The sequence below is a fragment of the Pelmatolapia mariae genome, linkage group LG14 (assembly GCF_036321145.2).
Source record: "Pelmatolapia mariae isolate MD_Pm_ZW linkage group LG14, Pm_UMD_F_2, whole genome shotgun sequence".
Taxonomy (NCBI): domain Eukaryota; kingdom Metazoa; phylum Chordata; class Actinopteri; order Cichliformes; family Cichlidae; genus Pelmatolapia; species Pelmatolapia mariae.
The window spans coordinates 25,731,567-25,747,779 of NC_086239.1; the positions used below are offsets into that span (position 1 = coordinate 25,731,567).

The following is a 16,213-nucleotide window of genomic DNA, read 5'->3' on the forward strand; positions in this document are numbered from 1 at the left end:
ACCAGGACAAGCTCAAGGAGGTGGCTAGGGAGAGGGAGATCTGGGCTTCTCTACTTAGGCTGCTGCCCCCACGGCCCCAGATACAGTGGAAGAAGATGAATGGATGGTGGATGGATTGCAGCTTTAAATTGCCCTTTATTAATAGATGTTTTTTTTATTACTGAGTATAATGGAATGCTGAAATTTTGAAGGCTGGTTCTTTTTGTTGAGTTCCAGTTTTCTGGTGGGGGCTTGGGGGAATTGAAAACTATTGAAAAATAACTCGGAATCATGTAGTGTTATTGTGAAAGGTGATTTTTTCTTTATTTACTTTACTCCAAATTAAATATTATTGGATTGAATAAACCAAAAAGTAAATAAAAAAACAATTTTAAAAAGCTTATCTTTAAAAGTAAAATTTGAAGCTATTTAACAGAAAAAAGTTATAAATAAAGAGATTTTTGAAATAAAAAAAAATTGAAAACTTTTGTTTTTGCATTGAATTTGTACAATTCCAGCTTAATGTTGCAATAATTGCAAGTACTAGAAGCTCTGATATACTATGATTGATTTTTGTTCATTAAATATTTCTTGGTGTTCTTCTCAGGCTTGAACAACATGATAAAACACTTGGGAGCAAATATACACATTATTAGACCAAAGCTGGAGGCCAGAATTGCAAAAATCTCCACAACTACAGTGAATTTCCCAGGGGAGCTGACATATGCTGGGATAAATGTGATCCAGACAGTACAAAATATCAACATGCTGAAGGTGATAAGCTTGGCTTCATTGAAATTATCAGGTAATTTGCGGGCTAAGACTGCTAAAACAAAGCAAAAGGCAGCAAGTATGCCTAAGTATCCAAGCACAGCCCAGAAGCCAGCAGCAGAGCCTAATGCACATTCCAATATGATTTTCTCCTTGTACGTGGTTAGATTTTTAATTGGAAAGGGAGGGCTCACTACTATCCAAACAGTACATATTAAAACTTGAATAAAGGTGAAAGACACAACAGTCATTCTTTGCTGTGGAGGACCAAACCATTTCATCACATTACTACCTGGAAGTGTCGATTTAAAAGCCATTAAAACCACTATAGTCTTCCCAAGTACACAGGAGATACAGAGTACAAAGGTGATCCCAAACGCAGTGTGACGCAGCATGCAGGACCACTCAGATGGTGCTCCAATGAAAGTTAATGAACATAAGAAACACAGAGCCAGTGAGATGAGCAGCAGGAAGCTCAGCTCAGAGTTGTTGGCCCTGACAACTGGAGTTTTCCTGTGACAAAAGAATACAGCCGCAATTACGATGGTCAGACAGGCACCAAGAACTGAGAATGTAGCCAGGACAATTCCTAGGAGGTCTTGAAAGGAAAGATACTCTACAGGCTTAGGGATGCAAGTGTCTCTTTTTGCGTTAGGCCAGAATTCTTTTTGACAAGGTAAACAATCAGTCGAATCTGGATAAAAAACAAATAAATACAAATTTTTCTTGATTTTCATATATACACAATGAAACATTTTAAATGCATGGCAATCATGTCTCTTTACCTGTGCTATTACTGATCTCCCCCTCAGGACATGCTGTACAGTCATAGCAGCAAATGGGTTTTCCTTTCTGCAACACTTTACGAGTTCCTGGAGGACAACTGTCCGTGCACACTGACACTGGCACCTGTCAAAGACATAAAGGTTGCAGAATAAACGTAAATTTTTACTATGCAGCTGTAATCATTGTTTAGTAAAGTTTGACTGCTTACTTTCATGCTACCCTCCATCCAGGTAATGTTTTTGTCGATCTTGAATTCCTGGCCCACGGGCCGTGATGCATCATACAGCCCTACAGTCACTATGTCAGTCGCGCCGTTTTCACTTTTCTGCCAGTTAACCAGTTCATAAATAGCCACAGGATCCCCATTAGCGTCAAATGACACATCATAGCCATTTCGGGAAAAATTTACTTTCTTCAGCTCAATTAAAATCTGAAAAGATGAAATTAGGTATAATTGGAGGAGAAAGGAAAAAAATTATGCGATATTTCAATAACAAATATTAATATTACACACAATGTTCCTTCTAATTTTTCATGTGTCTGAGCGAACACACAAACTCCCTGAGCGGTCCCTTGGACCACTGTGAGCAACAGTAGACGTGTGCACTGTGGTCACGCCGGCATCGAATCCATCTAAATTATATGGTTTATTAAAATAATCAAATAACAGCATTTACATTTATGTTAGACTACTTTTAATTAAGTGCTTTAGCCCACTTACAATGAAAATTTAAAAAATCTTTTTCATGACCTGTGTAGTATGTTAACACTATTGGAAGTAAAAAATAACTTGAACTCCAATTTTGAAAACACAACTTTCTTTTTTTTTTTTTTTAATAGAGCTCTGACTTGTATTATGAGTATGAGTCCGTGGTCTGGGAGAGATTCCTGTAACTCTCTGTCTGCAATATACAGTATATAATGACCAATTATGGGCAATTAATTATATAGTTACTTCTTCAAAAAAGTTACTGAGCTTTGCAAGCAAAGTTTTTTGCAGCTATTTACCTAAAAATGCAGCCAAGGTGGTTTTTTAAATAAATATTTCAAAATATTTACAGAACAATCAGCTGTTCTGCATCAAATTTGATGCCACACAAATTATTTGTGCCACTCCAAAAAATAATTTCTGTCCACTATGAGATAAAGGAGAACAACAGCCTGATACCTGCAGGCCTGACAACAGGAGATGTATCACTCCTGTAACACCTGTAACATTCAGCAGTCGCCTCAATGTTCTGACACACACAACAAAACTACTGACTACACTACACACTAACTACACAAGATTTGCACTAAATGTTGCAAATCTCTCACATCTCAAAACACTGCCGTCACTCCTAAAACTTCCTCCCGTTTCTTAACACTACATGCCATGTTTTGATTGGTCGACATGGTACATTTTCCACCAATAGGAAAGGGTGGTGGGTGTTTTGGTTTCATCTTTGCTCACAGGTGGACAGTGCTTTCGATCGTTTTCCTTATAAAACGCTGTTTGCACCATTTCTTCCCGCAGTAAATATAAACAACGATAGTATTCAGGAAGAAAACCAAACATTGCATATATTTTTATCATAACTCTGGTTTTACATGGCCCATCAACACAATTTAAAATTGTTCCGTCTGTCCTGCTCACATCTCCAATGGTACACGTTGTCATTAACGTGGCTTCACTCCACATCAGCCACACTGCTTTGCTAGCTAAAACACCGGTGTCGGCACATAACAACGCTGTCATAGTCTGTCAACCACGTTGATTAGCTGCGTATATACGAATGTGAGTTGCGTGATTAGCTGCACTATGGGATAAGGTGGCATCATTCTAATCTCATACGGGAGCAGCCAGTCACTTACTGACTAACACTGCAAAAACAGAATTGTTAAAATATTTACTTTAATTTCAATTCAGGTTAGAATTGTTTGCGCAACGCAGATTTTTTTCTGCGCAGAGACCGTGCCAGCAGTGCACAATTGCGCATGCGCGCAGCTTAGACGGAACATTGATTACATATCAACTTATATTGCAGTTGATGAAAGACAATGGCATCAACATATTTATTTCTTCTGACCTGTTTGGACTCTAACTTGGTTAACTTGTCACACTTTGCAGTGCCATTTATTTCCTGGCACACTGCATTATGGATGGCATGTGCTACTGCATACACGGCCTTGTACACCATGTTAATAACTCTGAGCTGTGATGTGTCAGTGTACTGGTTTTGCAGATTCTGTATGTCTTCATTTCCATCACATACTTTCTTCTTTGCAGTGGCATCTAAAAATCACAAAAAGACAGAGCAGATGTCAACGTTAAACTAGATCTCAGCGGTGTTCTCTTTATAAATGTTGCAAATTATGTTGGTAACATGAAACATATTTCTAAAAGGTTAAAATAAAATAAAATAAAATAAAAATGGAAAATAATCCTAATTTACCATGGCCCTTTCTCAATTCTCAAGTACGCGAGTCCATACTCGCTTGCCGAGAATGCGAGCACGGACTCAGGAACAAATAAAGCACTGAAATAAACCAAACATTAACATTTCAAAGTTATCTAAGAGACTTATATATCATATTTAACCTGAGTAGCGAAAGACCACGGGGTGGGGGTGGGGTTCAAAACGATGTGCCAGGAGTCCATTGTACTTGCTGGCTCTAGTGATCCTCGACCTCCCGGTCTGCTATGGAGCTGGTGGGTAACAGGCATCTCCGAAAACGTCGGAGCATGTTTGGAAATATCTGATACCTTGATAAGTCGAGCAGATATTTGAAGCTTACACAGCTACATTCTCTCTTGAAAATAAATTAAAAGTTTATTTTGTGACCCAGAAAGAGTAATATTTAAAAGTTTTTAGCCGCGCTCCTCCGCCATTGCCGCGTTTGGGTTTTGGACGAAATAGATTCTGGGATATTTAGCTGTACCAAGTACACACAAGTCACCACCAATGCATGCTTGATAAGAAAGGTGGAGCGAGAACACATCCGGGAATTTTTCGTGATCTTGATGCGTACTTTGAATTGGAACAGTATTTGGTCTCCCACTGATAACGTATCATGAGTACATGAGAACACAAGTACGCACAAGTACGCATATTGAGACAGGCCTCATGACTACTTTATTCAGAAAGCTCTATATCATCATGAAGGTATCCGATGATGAATCAAACTACACATGACCAATTTAAGATGACACAGCAACAAGATGCTATGTCAACCCTGAGTCTCCAATTTTTGTTTTAAAAGTGTGAACTTCAAAGTATGTACCAGTTTTTAAATTGTGTTAATAGGCCACATAAAAGCAGAGTTACGATAACAAATACACACAATGTTTTTTTCCTGAATATTGTTGTTATGTTTACTGCAGAAAGAAATGGTAAAAACAGTTTTTTATAAGGAAAGCACTCAAAAGCAGTCTCTTCTTGCGATCAAAAAAAGAAAGAAAAGAAAAGAAAAAACACCTTTTTCATATAGGTGGAAAAATGTGCCATATCGACCACTCAGAAGATGATATGGCAAAATGGCTTTGGTTGTTTAGGAAGAGGGGGAAAACGGCTGCAAGAAAGAGAAAGAGAGAGAGAGCGAGTTTTGAGATGTGAGAGATTAGCATGTTAGGAGTGTGTAGTAAATGTGTTGTGCAGTCAATCGTTTTGTTTTGTGTGTCAGAACAATGAGGCAACTGCTAAATATTGCAGTTACTGCCAAAACGGCACCAAAGGCCGCTTGCAATGTAAACGCTGCCTCCATGTCGAAGACACGAGGGGTGATACACCTCCTGCTTTCAAGCCTGCAGGTATCAGGCTTGTGATGTTCTCCTTTATGTTAGAGTGGACAAAAATATTTTTTTGGAGTATATATATAAATAAAATATATAAAATAATTTGCGCGTTATCTTATTTAATGCAGAACACCTGATTGTTCTGTAAGTACTTTGAATTGGTTACATAAAAACTAGGAGTGGGAATTTAACACATTAATTGCGATTAATTCATTTGAAAAAAACAACGTACTAAAAAAATTACGCATTTAATTGCACTTTGCATTCCAGGCGAAGGGTAACATTTGTCAATGCATGATTTTCTGGTATATCGATTACACTGGCGCACATCAGAGCTACAAAGAATCAGAAGAAAGTGCACTGCTAGGAATGATTGGAGGCAAATTTAATTCCAAAAGACTACCCAACGGAAGGCTTGATGAAAGTGTGGTTTTGTGCAAACTGTTAAAAATGGAGTTTGCATACCACAGAAGCACTTCAAACTTCCGTTACCATCTAAATGCAAAACATGTTGCTAGCAGTCTGAGTACCAACAAAAGGTGATGGCAGCCCAAACTTGATGAAATGATTAACTTAAGGACTAAAATTAGTAAGTCAACATTGGACAAACTTACAAATTCTCTCGCAAAATTGATTGCTCTGGACTGTAAACCACTATCAGTGGTAGAAGATAGGGGGTTAGGAAATGTACTACACTTAGCGTCAGGTAATCCAACTTACAACTGCCGTGCCAAAAGACTATTTCAAGAAAAATTCAACAGCTTTATGACACTGAAAAGCAAGCAAAATTAGACGCCTTACAGACATCCCTGCTAATATGGAGGAACTACACCAGGAGCAAACAAGACTGGGGCAACAGCCAAACAAAAGCACAAGCTAGTCAGAGCTGGTAAAACTCCAAAAGCTGGCGACTGTCCTTGAGCCATGCAAGTAAATCAAACTATTTTTTAACTTTTTGTTACTGTTTCTTCAAAAAGCTCTATCCGTTCTTTAAGTCTGACGTCATTAGCCTTGTCTGGGCCCAAACTCCGCTGCATGTCCATAAGCCAAATGATCACTGCGGCAAGAGGAGAGTTAAAAACTGTCTAAATTCTTTCATCTGTAATAAAATGATCAGTGTGGCTGCTCTACCAGGTGTAGCAATTAAGTTAAACATCCAGGCATCCATGAAAACGGAATTTATTAAACTTAGTGGAGTTAGAAGTTAGCAAGGAGTTAGCTCGCTAGTTTCCATCTAAATATAATATAGCCTGTCCTGACTGAGAGATTTCTGAAACAAATTAAAATGTACAGCTCTGCTATCACTTACGACATAAATGAAGACAGAAAAGTAAACAGCAGTGGCGTTTGTAGGGTTACTTTAGTTTGGCTAGCTGATATATAGCTAATATATAACTAATATATAACGATGTGCTACGTGATCGCTAGCGACACAGCTATGTTAGCATAATATAAACAGTGAAGGTGGAGGATGAACGCTAATTTCTTTCCACTCGATAAAAGTTGCCGTGAGGATTCTCGATTGTTCATTAATTCATTAGTCATTAATATACTGCTGCATGGGCTGGGCTGTAGTTGCATCATAAGTGTTATAACCTCAGGATAAAAATGCTCGAAAACTCAGGTGCCACTTTTAGGACGTTTGCTGACCACTTTTAGAAAGAACCACAGCTAGTCACAACACATATAGGAAACTGTTTCTCACATAAAATTCCGATAGGGAAAACCCTGAAAAACCTCTGAAGGTTCCGGGGTGCAACGCCCCCAAACATACATTAACAATAACACTGTCTACAACAGTAACGTTTTAAAAACTGAGCTTTAAAATGAATAGCGCTAATAAAAACCGAGAGAGGGCGACTCGCTGTTGCCTCGCTGTTTTTAGGGGCTTTTTGAGAATAAATAGAACCAGACACAAAGCATTAAAACATGTTAAAATCACAAAAGCCTTATTAAACGCAGGGTAGTTTGGGCCCGGAAGGAGGATTCATCACATCATCACTTAAAGACCGGATATTTGACAGTTATTGTGTAGATTAATAATTACTTTATTGAACTGTCTACTACAGGTGTGTGACTGAGCTTCTTGGAGCGCTGTGCAAGGCGGCTGCTGGGTTTGCTTCACATTGCTCCTTACCCATCACCCTACCGTGTGGCTTGTTATGTCTTCCCAATGTTGTGTCACATTTATGTGCTTTTTTTGTGCAGAGGAGTTTTTTTGTTTCCTGTTCTCGTGCTGTCCTACCATGGAAGCACAGCATGAGAAGGGGTCTGTTTTTTTCCTCTTGTTCTTTCCCATTGTAATGTACATTTCAATGTTTTTCTCTCCAATGCTACCAATCTCCGACTGTATCGCCATGTGATGTCTGTGTGTCTATGTAAGGTCGGGGGGGGTCCCATTTCACTGCAGGACCCCCCTGCATGTGACGAATAAAGCCTTGATTGATTGATTGATTGATTGATTGATTGATTGATTGATTGATTGATTGTGAGACATATGTCTCATGTTCAGGGGTTTATCTGTTTTCTGCCACCATGGTGAAATTCAAGAATACCTTCACAACGTGTAGCTACCCTCAACCATCTGTGGCTCAAGATAGCTACTGTGCTTGGCCACACTTTAAGGAATAAAAATTTCTTGCAAGGAGGAAAGCGAGAAGAGTTTTGGACCAGCCTTGAGGCCCTGCTGCAGGAACAGTGTAAAAATAAAAGCCTCAACACAGCCTCAGATGCAAAATTTCCTCTCATCAGATAAGAGGGACCACTGAGCAACAGACCAGTTCTTTTTTTCTTTAGCCCAGATAAGGCGCTTCTGACATCTGTTGTTCAGGAGCAGCTTGACAAGAGGAATACGACATTTGAAGCCCATGTCCAGGATCTGTCTTTGTATGGTGGCTCTTGATGCACCAACTCTAACTAACTAACTAACACTTTTGAATGGCCTTTTTCCGGACAATCCTCTCCAGGCTGTGGTCATCCCTGCTGTTTGTGCACAGTTTTCTTCCATGCTTTTCCCTTCCACATAACTTTCTATTAATGTGCTTTGATACAGCTCTTTGGCATCATCCAACTTCTTTTGCAATGACTTTTTGAGTCTTTCCCCTCCTTATGAATGGTGTCGATGATGATTTTCTGGGATTCCTACTGAACCAGACTGAGAGATAAAGGCTCAGGAACCCTTTGCAGGTGTTTTGAATGAATTAGCTGATTAGAGATTGACACTTTGAGCCTACAATATTGAACCTTTTCACAATATCCTAATTTACTGAGCTTTTGAATTTTGGGTTTTCATAAGGTATAAGTCATAATAATCAAACTTAAAACAAATAAAGGTTTGAAATTTTTCACTTTGCATGTAGTAAGTCTATATCTTATATTACGTTCACCTTTTAAGTTGAATTACTGAAATAAATGAACTTTTGCATGATATTCTAATTTTTCGAGTTACACCTGTATTTTCACCTCACACTTGGTCACCATTAATAACTTTTCAATTAAAGTAGGTCAGCCCATGAAGCAACATAAGACTTTTTAACATCAGCAGTTGATAAGATAATTTAAACCAAGAAAAATGTCTTACTTTTGGTCAGTGTGCAGTTAAATGCATCCTCCCAGAACTCAGTAAGTATTTGAGAAGAAGCCACTTGTGAGGGGGACAGATTCAGCAGGAAGTCTCTGAGACCTGGGATTCTAGACTTCGGAATCCCAAATCCAATGGCCCCAGCACAGAAACTGAACCTCATTAATTCTGGGTTGGTTACCCATGATTCACTGCCAATCCACTGGCGGGGTGGGGAAGGGTCACGTGATAGTTCCTCCAACAGTGCCCTCATGTCCCCTAAAGAGAGAAGTGCCACAACAACCATGGCTGTAGACCTTGACAGACAATATTGTGCATTAGAAGCATTTTAAAGTGTAACTGCATGAAAAAATGTAATTTAGACAGTAAAACTAATATTTGCAGAATAAATATCTGTGATGAGGACACCTGCGGATAACATCTGCTACTTTCTGAATTCTGCTCTGTGGGTATGTTCGATAGAAAGAAAGAGAGTATTCCACACAGATCCCCTCTTTCTGTGCTGCTTTTAGAAATGAAGCCATGCCATTATTTCCATAATCCGAATCTGACCGAACAGCACCTATCCAAGTCCAGCCAAAGTGTTTTACCAGCTTGGCCATTGCTTCAGCTTGGAACTGGTCACTGGGAATTGTTCTGAAAAAATTTGGGTACTGCTGCTTGTCAGACAAGCATGCGCATGTTGAAAAGTGGCTAACCTAAACCAAATGAAAAAAAAAAACACCATTTGAATCAGCTGCAAAATCAAATATCATTCACATACATATTTTAAATACAAAAATTGACAGAAATTGAAAACATTTACTTGGGGAATGTTAAAGGACCTGATGACTTTTGACAAACTGATGGATTCTGTAGACCCAGAGCCACCAACAACAGCCATCACCATACCAGAATGTGAGCAATTGTTATCCATGGAAAACACAGGGTCGAAGCTATTTAGAAACTGAAATGCCATATGGACTGCTACAGGCACTGATCCACATGAGTCATAGATCTGATACCCGAGCCTGATTCCGGGCAGCAGCTCTGTACTGTTGTTAATCTCTTCTATGGCAAAAACCATTGCACGCGATGACTGCAGTTCACTGGTGAAAAGGCTGCAAATAGTTTTGTCACTGTTAGAATATAGACTGTAGATTTAGTTTAAGTTAAATGTTAAAAAATTAAAATAAAGAAAAAATAAACAACAGGATAATTTAAACAAATTACAGTCTTTTAATTTCCATTTAAATATAATTCCTTTCCTATATTTCCTTTATAATACTCTTATTTAACATATTGTATAATTTCTGTTTTTAAAATACAACAAATTTTTTATAAAGAATAAATGACTATTTTTTACATTTTTTAATACTACACAGAATCAATGTAGTTCCATAGATCATAACACACATGAAAACATTTCTCTCCTTACACAGTCCAACATGTTTTTAGCACCTTCTTCTTCCCATTACTGACCTTCTTACTTACTAACCTTCCTTTGCATTTTGCAGGCTCAGGCATGCTGGTGTAGTCACTGTAAACTGTGTTCATGTAGACGTGAAGGGAAAAATCACCACCAATAACAAAGTCCCCATCCTTTGAAAATGCAGGTAGACGAGTGCTTCCCTGCAGCTTACAGTTCAGAGAGGATGTCGTCGTACCAGCTTGAGCTCTTATATGCCTAGTCATTTGTCTCATACCATCTAGACACACTGCAGAGGCAACAGCTGAGTTGAGGTGAAACAAACACACAGCCAATGCCAGACGAATTTTAACAGCTGCTATCTCCATTTCCATCTAAAATTGTCTGTATATGGGCACACATTGTTTCCATTAGTTATATAGGTCTTCAGACAAAGGGGTTTGGTCATCTTTTTAAGGACATGTGGTCGTGGATTAACCCTTACATAGTGTTGACATTCTAAGTCTTCACAGAATGGTTCATGTACATTTTGATTGGGACCAAGATTTCCCTCATAATTATCGGCTATGACAAATTATGAACTTCAGATTAATTTAGAATGGATAATCAACAGATTTTTAATCCTTAACTAATGTTTCATAGAGCAGAAAGAGTGTAATTTTTTTGTGTATATTTTTGGTTTTGCACCAATTGTTTTTGGAGAAAAACATATATTATCACACAAGATCTTACGTCGGTATGCCTAAGACAGAAACATATCATAGCATCAATAATTTAAACATATATTTTTTGAAAGTGTAAATGGCAAGAAAATTCTGGAATTGTTGGGATTTATTATATTATACTGTACTTCATAACCATTACTACTACTAACATTGTCTTTACTCTGTAACTACTATCTGTAGTAATACAAAGGAATTAAAATTTAGAGCACAAAAGTCATTCATTAGTCTGCATTCAAAGCATTGTGAGAAAATGTTGCATATTTGGGATTTTTATGTTTTTCTTAACCTCACTAAAATGGCAGCTCAGGTGCTTCTCTGTTCTCACGACATTCCAGACCATCTTTGATAGCTGTTTTAATCTTAGTTAGCTCATAATAAACGGATTCCACTTTTTTGAAAAAAATGTACTTTTAAAGTACGTTTATTCCACCATACTTTTTTACTTGTATTTGAGTACATTTATGAAGAAGAAACTTTTACTCCGCTACATTTGGCAATATTTGACTCATTACTTTTTTTTTTAAATAATTAATTTCACACATTAGATAATGCTACTAATAATAGATCATGCTGCCAGTGGAGTTTCCTGTAACTCTTTCACCAATCAGATGTAGCCATGCGGTCACATGACCAGTTATGAACTGTGGCGGGCAGAGCGGCCCAAGCCTTTCTGAATTTCTTTTTAGCTGTGTTTAGGTGCATGCCAGTCTTTATGTTACAGCAGCTGTGTCGAGCTCGATTCCTCAAGGTGTCGGTGTACTGCAACTTTTTGATATGTCCATAGTCCAATTAATTAAATGGCTAAATTGCCACCTCCGCATGCAGTACTATAGAGTCTTGCTAATGACCTAATGATTTTATTCTGGTGTGTTGCGGTGAGGACATGTTTAATAGTTTTAGGACACTGGGCCTCGAGCATTGGAGAATCACTAGAATCACGTCATATTTTCGGTGCTACGTTGTGGTGAGATAAGTTCGTGGGTGTTGTCTGCAGCTTCTGTTGTCCTTTTAACGTCTCGCTGATTAGCTAGCGTGCGCTATAAGCTAACAGCTAGCCTGGTTAATAACGCCAGAGTTCCACGCACATGTAAACACAGTATTTCCGTGGTGTTGATGCGCTGAGTGGGCAGCACCTGAAGCATTTGAAGTGTCGGAATGTGGAAATTTTAACATCGCTTGAAAAAACTGCCAGCTAGCAACGTCCCTCTCACCGGTAGGTGAAGTGATTTTCAGCCAATTACAAGATGAATCTGGTAGTTGGGGTTGTTAGCTAAGATATTGTCATTAAGAAGCGGCACAACTAATGTGTCTATGCGAGCTAATTTGCGATGTGCACTGCGAGTCGGGCCATCAGTTAACCCTTCGCATGCCAGCTGTGGCACGAGTGCCCAGGGTTGCCGACCCCTGATCTATTGCATAGTTTTCCTCACATCAAGAAGCTGTCAATCAAAATCACTACATCTCTTCCTGCATCTGGAGCTTGTGAAAGACTGTGCGAGACTCCTATTCACTGCTGAACAGTTACAGCTTCACAGCAAAAATCTTTAGAGCAGGGGTCTCAAACTCGCGGCCCGCAGGCCATTTGCGGCCCACATCACCTCTACTTGCGGCCGCATATTGATGCGAAGAAATATTTTTAAAAAACTATTACACGAAAAATGATTTAATACAACGGCAGAGTGTTACAGGCATGGCCCTTTAAGACTGTAGCCTCATGGGCGGTGTAGTCCTTGCTGCAGGGAGAACATGTGGGACCGCCCCTCCCGCTGTGTGTGTGTGAGCGTGAGGGAGGGAAAAAAAGGAACGTTGAAAATTACGAGGTGCTACCGAGCAGAAACGGGAGATGGAAGCATGTAAATATAAAAATAACTACTGCAGCCAAAAAGAGTGCCTGACGAGCCAACACGTTCTCACTCCCTAAGCGTAAAATATTACGCTATGTGACAAATCGTCAACATTTTACGCTTTCGGATACCCAACACGTTCCTAAATGACGAGATTGGAAAAATGAGAAAACATGAGAACCATTTGGACTCAATCTACACATGTTTGTTCATTTTCTTCAAATCGCTTTGGAAAACACTATTTCATGTCATTTCTGTGCTGGTTAAGGTTAGGGATAAGGTTAAGTTTAGGGCTGGAATACATGGCTGGAACGTATATTACCACGGGACCGTCATTCCACTGGAATTCAGCCATAACCCGGCGCGTACCATCAGAACGCAGAAGGTCACCTTTCGCGTTCCTCACGAACGCCACGGGACGTGACAAAACGTCGGTATGCTACGCCCCGGGAGTGAGAACGCTCTGGACGAGCCCAGTTGTAAGTAAGCTATTAAGACTCGACTGTACACTGTGTTTGGGTTTTCCTCCAAAACAATAAAGTTCTGCTGGAGCAGCCTTTCAATGCCTCTTTCTGTCTCTCGCTAGCAAAGATGACCCAGACAGTAAAGCTAGTTCCCGGCTACGAGCCCAACACGGAACCCAAAGTATTAGCCAGAGGTCTCCTTACCACGGTTCGGAGCCGCGGACCTGGCCAAGGTAAGAAGAGAGTGCAAATATGTTGAGAGAGTGGCTGTGTTAGTTCAGTGGCAGGAAAGAAAGAAAACAATTTTCACTTGCAGTCGAAAACTAATGTGTACGCTTATGCCTGCATTTTTATTTTGTTAAATACAAACATAAATGTAGCAAAAGTGCTGCCACGTGTCTGGCCAGAAAGAGCTGTTTATTTGGTAGTTCAATGAAACTACTGTACTATACTGTACTATACTGCTGAGTGACTGTCTTTTGCTCGTCAAATACATTTCATTGCAATGTTGACCCTGTGCTAACTTGCATATGACAAATGAAACTGAAAGGCTTCAGATAGTTAAGAGTGAGAAAAAAATTGCGTTCATGTTTGCAATTTTGTCTTGTTACACAATATTTGGAATTAAATAAATAAATTAAATAAAACAAACAAAACACTACATTTTAGGAAATATTAGTGGGTGTTTTCGTGTTTGTTTTCTTTGTACTACTTGGACACTAAAGTGGCCCTCCAATGAGATGACGGTGCCAGAAGTGGCCCGCGGCTCATTTGAGTTTGAGACCCCTGCTTTAGAGCATACTGCTGCTGAAGCTCAACCATCACCTTACTGAGTGAAGAAATGGCGCTTTTTTTGCTAAATATGCAGATTGATGCACACCCATACAATTTATGTTAAAGTGAGCTGCCTTGTATGTACATATGTTGAAGAATGCTCCTTCTAATGTTTTCTCTGAGGCTGCTGTGCCATTTAGAGTAGAAGTGAATATAAAGTATACAGCATATCTTGTCACTGAAAATGGTTTGCACTGTTTATATATTTATATTGTTTACTGTAGTTATTGGTTAAAAAAGCTTTATGTTGTGAAAAACTGAAATCTGGAAATTAGAATTGTTGTCCCTAATTTGTTAATGTTTTTACATATATTCTATTTGAAAATACTAAAATTTATATTTATTTTTATTTTATTTTTTTTGTCTGACAGCATTAAAAATGCTTGAACATTACAAGCAGTTACTCACTACGTGAGTAGTCTTTTCACCAACTACTTTTTTACTGTTACTTGAGTCATTTTTTGAACGACTACTTTATACTTTTACTTGAGTAATAATATTGTAAAGTAATGCTACTCTTACTTTTTACTCTTTTTTTTTTTACTTAATTTTTGGATACTCGACCCACCTCTGGCTGCCAGCTTGAAGGTCTGTGGTACATAGTCGATTATTAGAGTTAGGTTGATCATATTTAAGATTGAAGCATTGATTAATGGTAGGACTTCTTTAAGCAGTTTTTTAGGAATGGGCCTAAAAGACACATTGATGGTTCAAAGGAAGTAATTACTGAAGTTGACTCAGAAAGCTCAATTGAGAAAGACCCTAAATGAATATCAATGGTACTGAAAGTAGCTGTAGATAATGTTACATCTGTGAGATGATTATGAGTCATTTTTTCTCTAATGGTTAAAATTTTATTTGTTAAGAAGTTCATGAAGTCATTACTAGTTAACATTAAAGGAATTGTTTGCTCAACAGCCTCTGACTTTTTGTCTGCCTGGCTACAGTGCTGAAGAGAAACCTAGGGTTGCTCTTCTTTTCTTTAATCAATGATCAATGACGGGAATAAAACAATATCCACCACTGCTCAGTGCATCTCACTGAGAGTACAGAGTCCAGTCCCTCTTCGGGAGACTGGCTCCAGAATCGAGCCATAGTGTTGAAGAAACCCTGATTATAACTAGCTGGTTACTTCTCAACCTCATGTACAAGCTCAGGCTGCTTATCCATCAAAATGTAATGTTCCCTGATCCTAAAGCCAAATTGTTCAGTCAGGCATCAGACTGCCAGAAACTCTGCTCCTGTCCCCTACCCAATCAACAAATCACAGAGCTCTGATAACAAACCACACTGTCGAGGGAAAAATGCCTTTCGTAGGGTGTTTCAAGGCAAATTCAGGAAACCCCTAGAAGTAACTCCCTCTTAATGCCTGTCCACTGAGAGGGTTACTAGAGCCTCACCCCATATAAATGTAAAGGTATTATTATAATTATTAATTCAATTTTATTTAATTCAATTTACTTTTATGTATAAAATTAGTGGCCTGAATAAATAGAGGAGGTGAGCTTCTAACTGATCAACATCTGGTGGTATATTGCCAAATTGCCTATATGGAGTTGGTGTGGTGCTTGGTGCCTTTTATGGCAGTCAACCCTGAACCAGATGCATCAACCCTGACACCACAACTGACGGGCACTATAGCAAGAGAATTTGAGTGCAGCTTTAGTATTACTCAAAAGTCAAGAAGGCCATAGAGCAAGACTTTTTGTTACATTGTCAATTGACACTGCCTTACAATGATACTCTCCTCACTTGAGTGAACAATTATTGAACCTGCAAAATAGGAATGGTTGTATTGCCACTGAGATTTCCTCAGTTGTCTTTTGTGAATGCTTTTCTTTCTCACTTTTTTTTTTTTTTTTGCCTTTGCTAGGGTCACTGTCACTACTGGTAGCATGAAGTGATACCTGGACCCTACAGAGGTTTCACAGGTAATCCTACCCTTTCAGAATGGCACATCAATACCTGCATTTGCAGAAACTTTGTTGTATCTCTGAAGACAGTCTAAAGAACAGGTGATTCCAGGAGACAAACAGTTACTCTAAGA

At 38.8% G+C, this 16,213-nt stretch overlaps 1 protein-coding gene across 1 annotated transcript; it reads right to left on the reverse strand.

Moving 5' to 3' along the window:
- Nucleotides 1–539: 539 nt before the first annotated feature.
- On the reverse strand, nt 540–10,517 carry LOC134641243 (extracellular calcium-sensing receptor-like). Its single transcript, XM_063493563.1, has 8 exons — nt 10,369–10,517; nt 9,697–9,991; nt 9,300–9,589; nt 8,892–9,187; nt 3,606–3,811; nt 1,745–1,966; nt 1,536–1,659; nt 540–1,444 (listed from the first exon to the last, which is right to left on the reverse strand). Exons 1-8 carry the CDS (start codon nt 10,425–10,427, stop codon nt 540–542), a joined length of 2,397 nt encoding a protein of 798 aa, XP_063349633.1. The 5' UTR covers nt 10,428–10,517.
- Between the last annotated feature and the right edge of the window lie 5,696 nt (nt 10,518–16,213).

Coding starts and splice junctions, on each gene's coding strand:
- LOC134641243 (XM_063493563.1), bottom strand. CDS start 10,427: ATGAACACAGTTTACAGTGACTACACCAGCATGCCTGAGCCTGCAAAA. Junction 1,660..1,744: donor GGATGGAGGGTAGCATGAAA/GTAAGCAGTCAA, acceptor TGTCTTTGACAG/GTGCCAGTGTCAGTGTGCAC. Junction 1,445..1,535: donor GGAGATCAGTAATAGCACAG/GTAAAGAGACAT, acceptor TTTTTTATCCAG/ATTCGACTGATTGTTTACCT.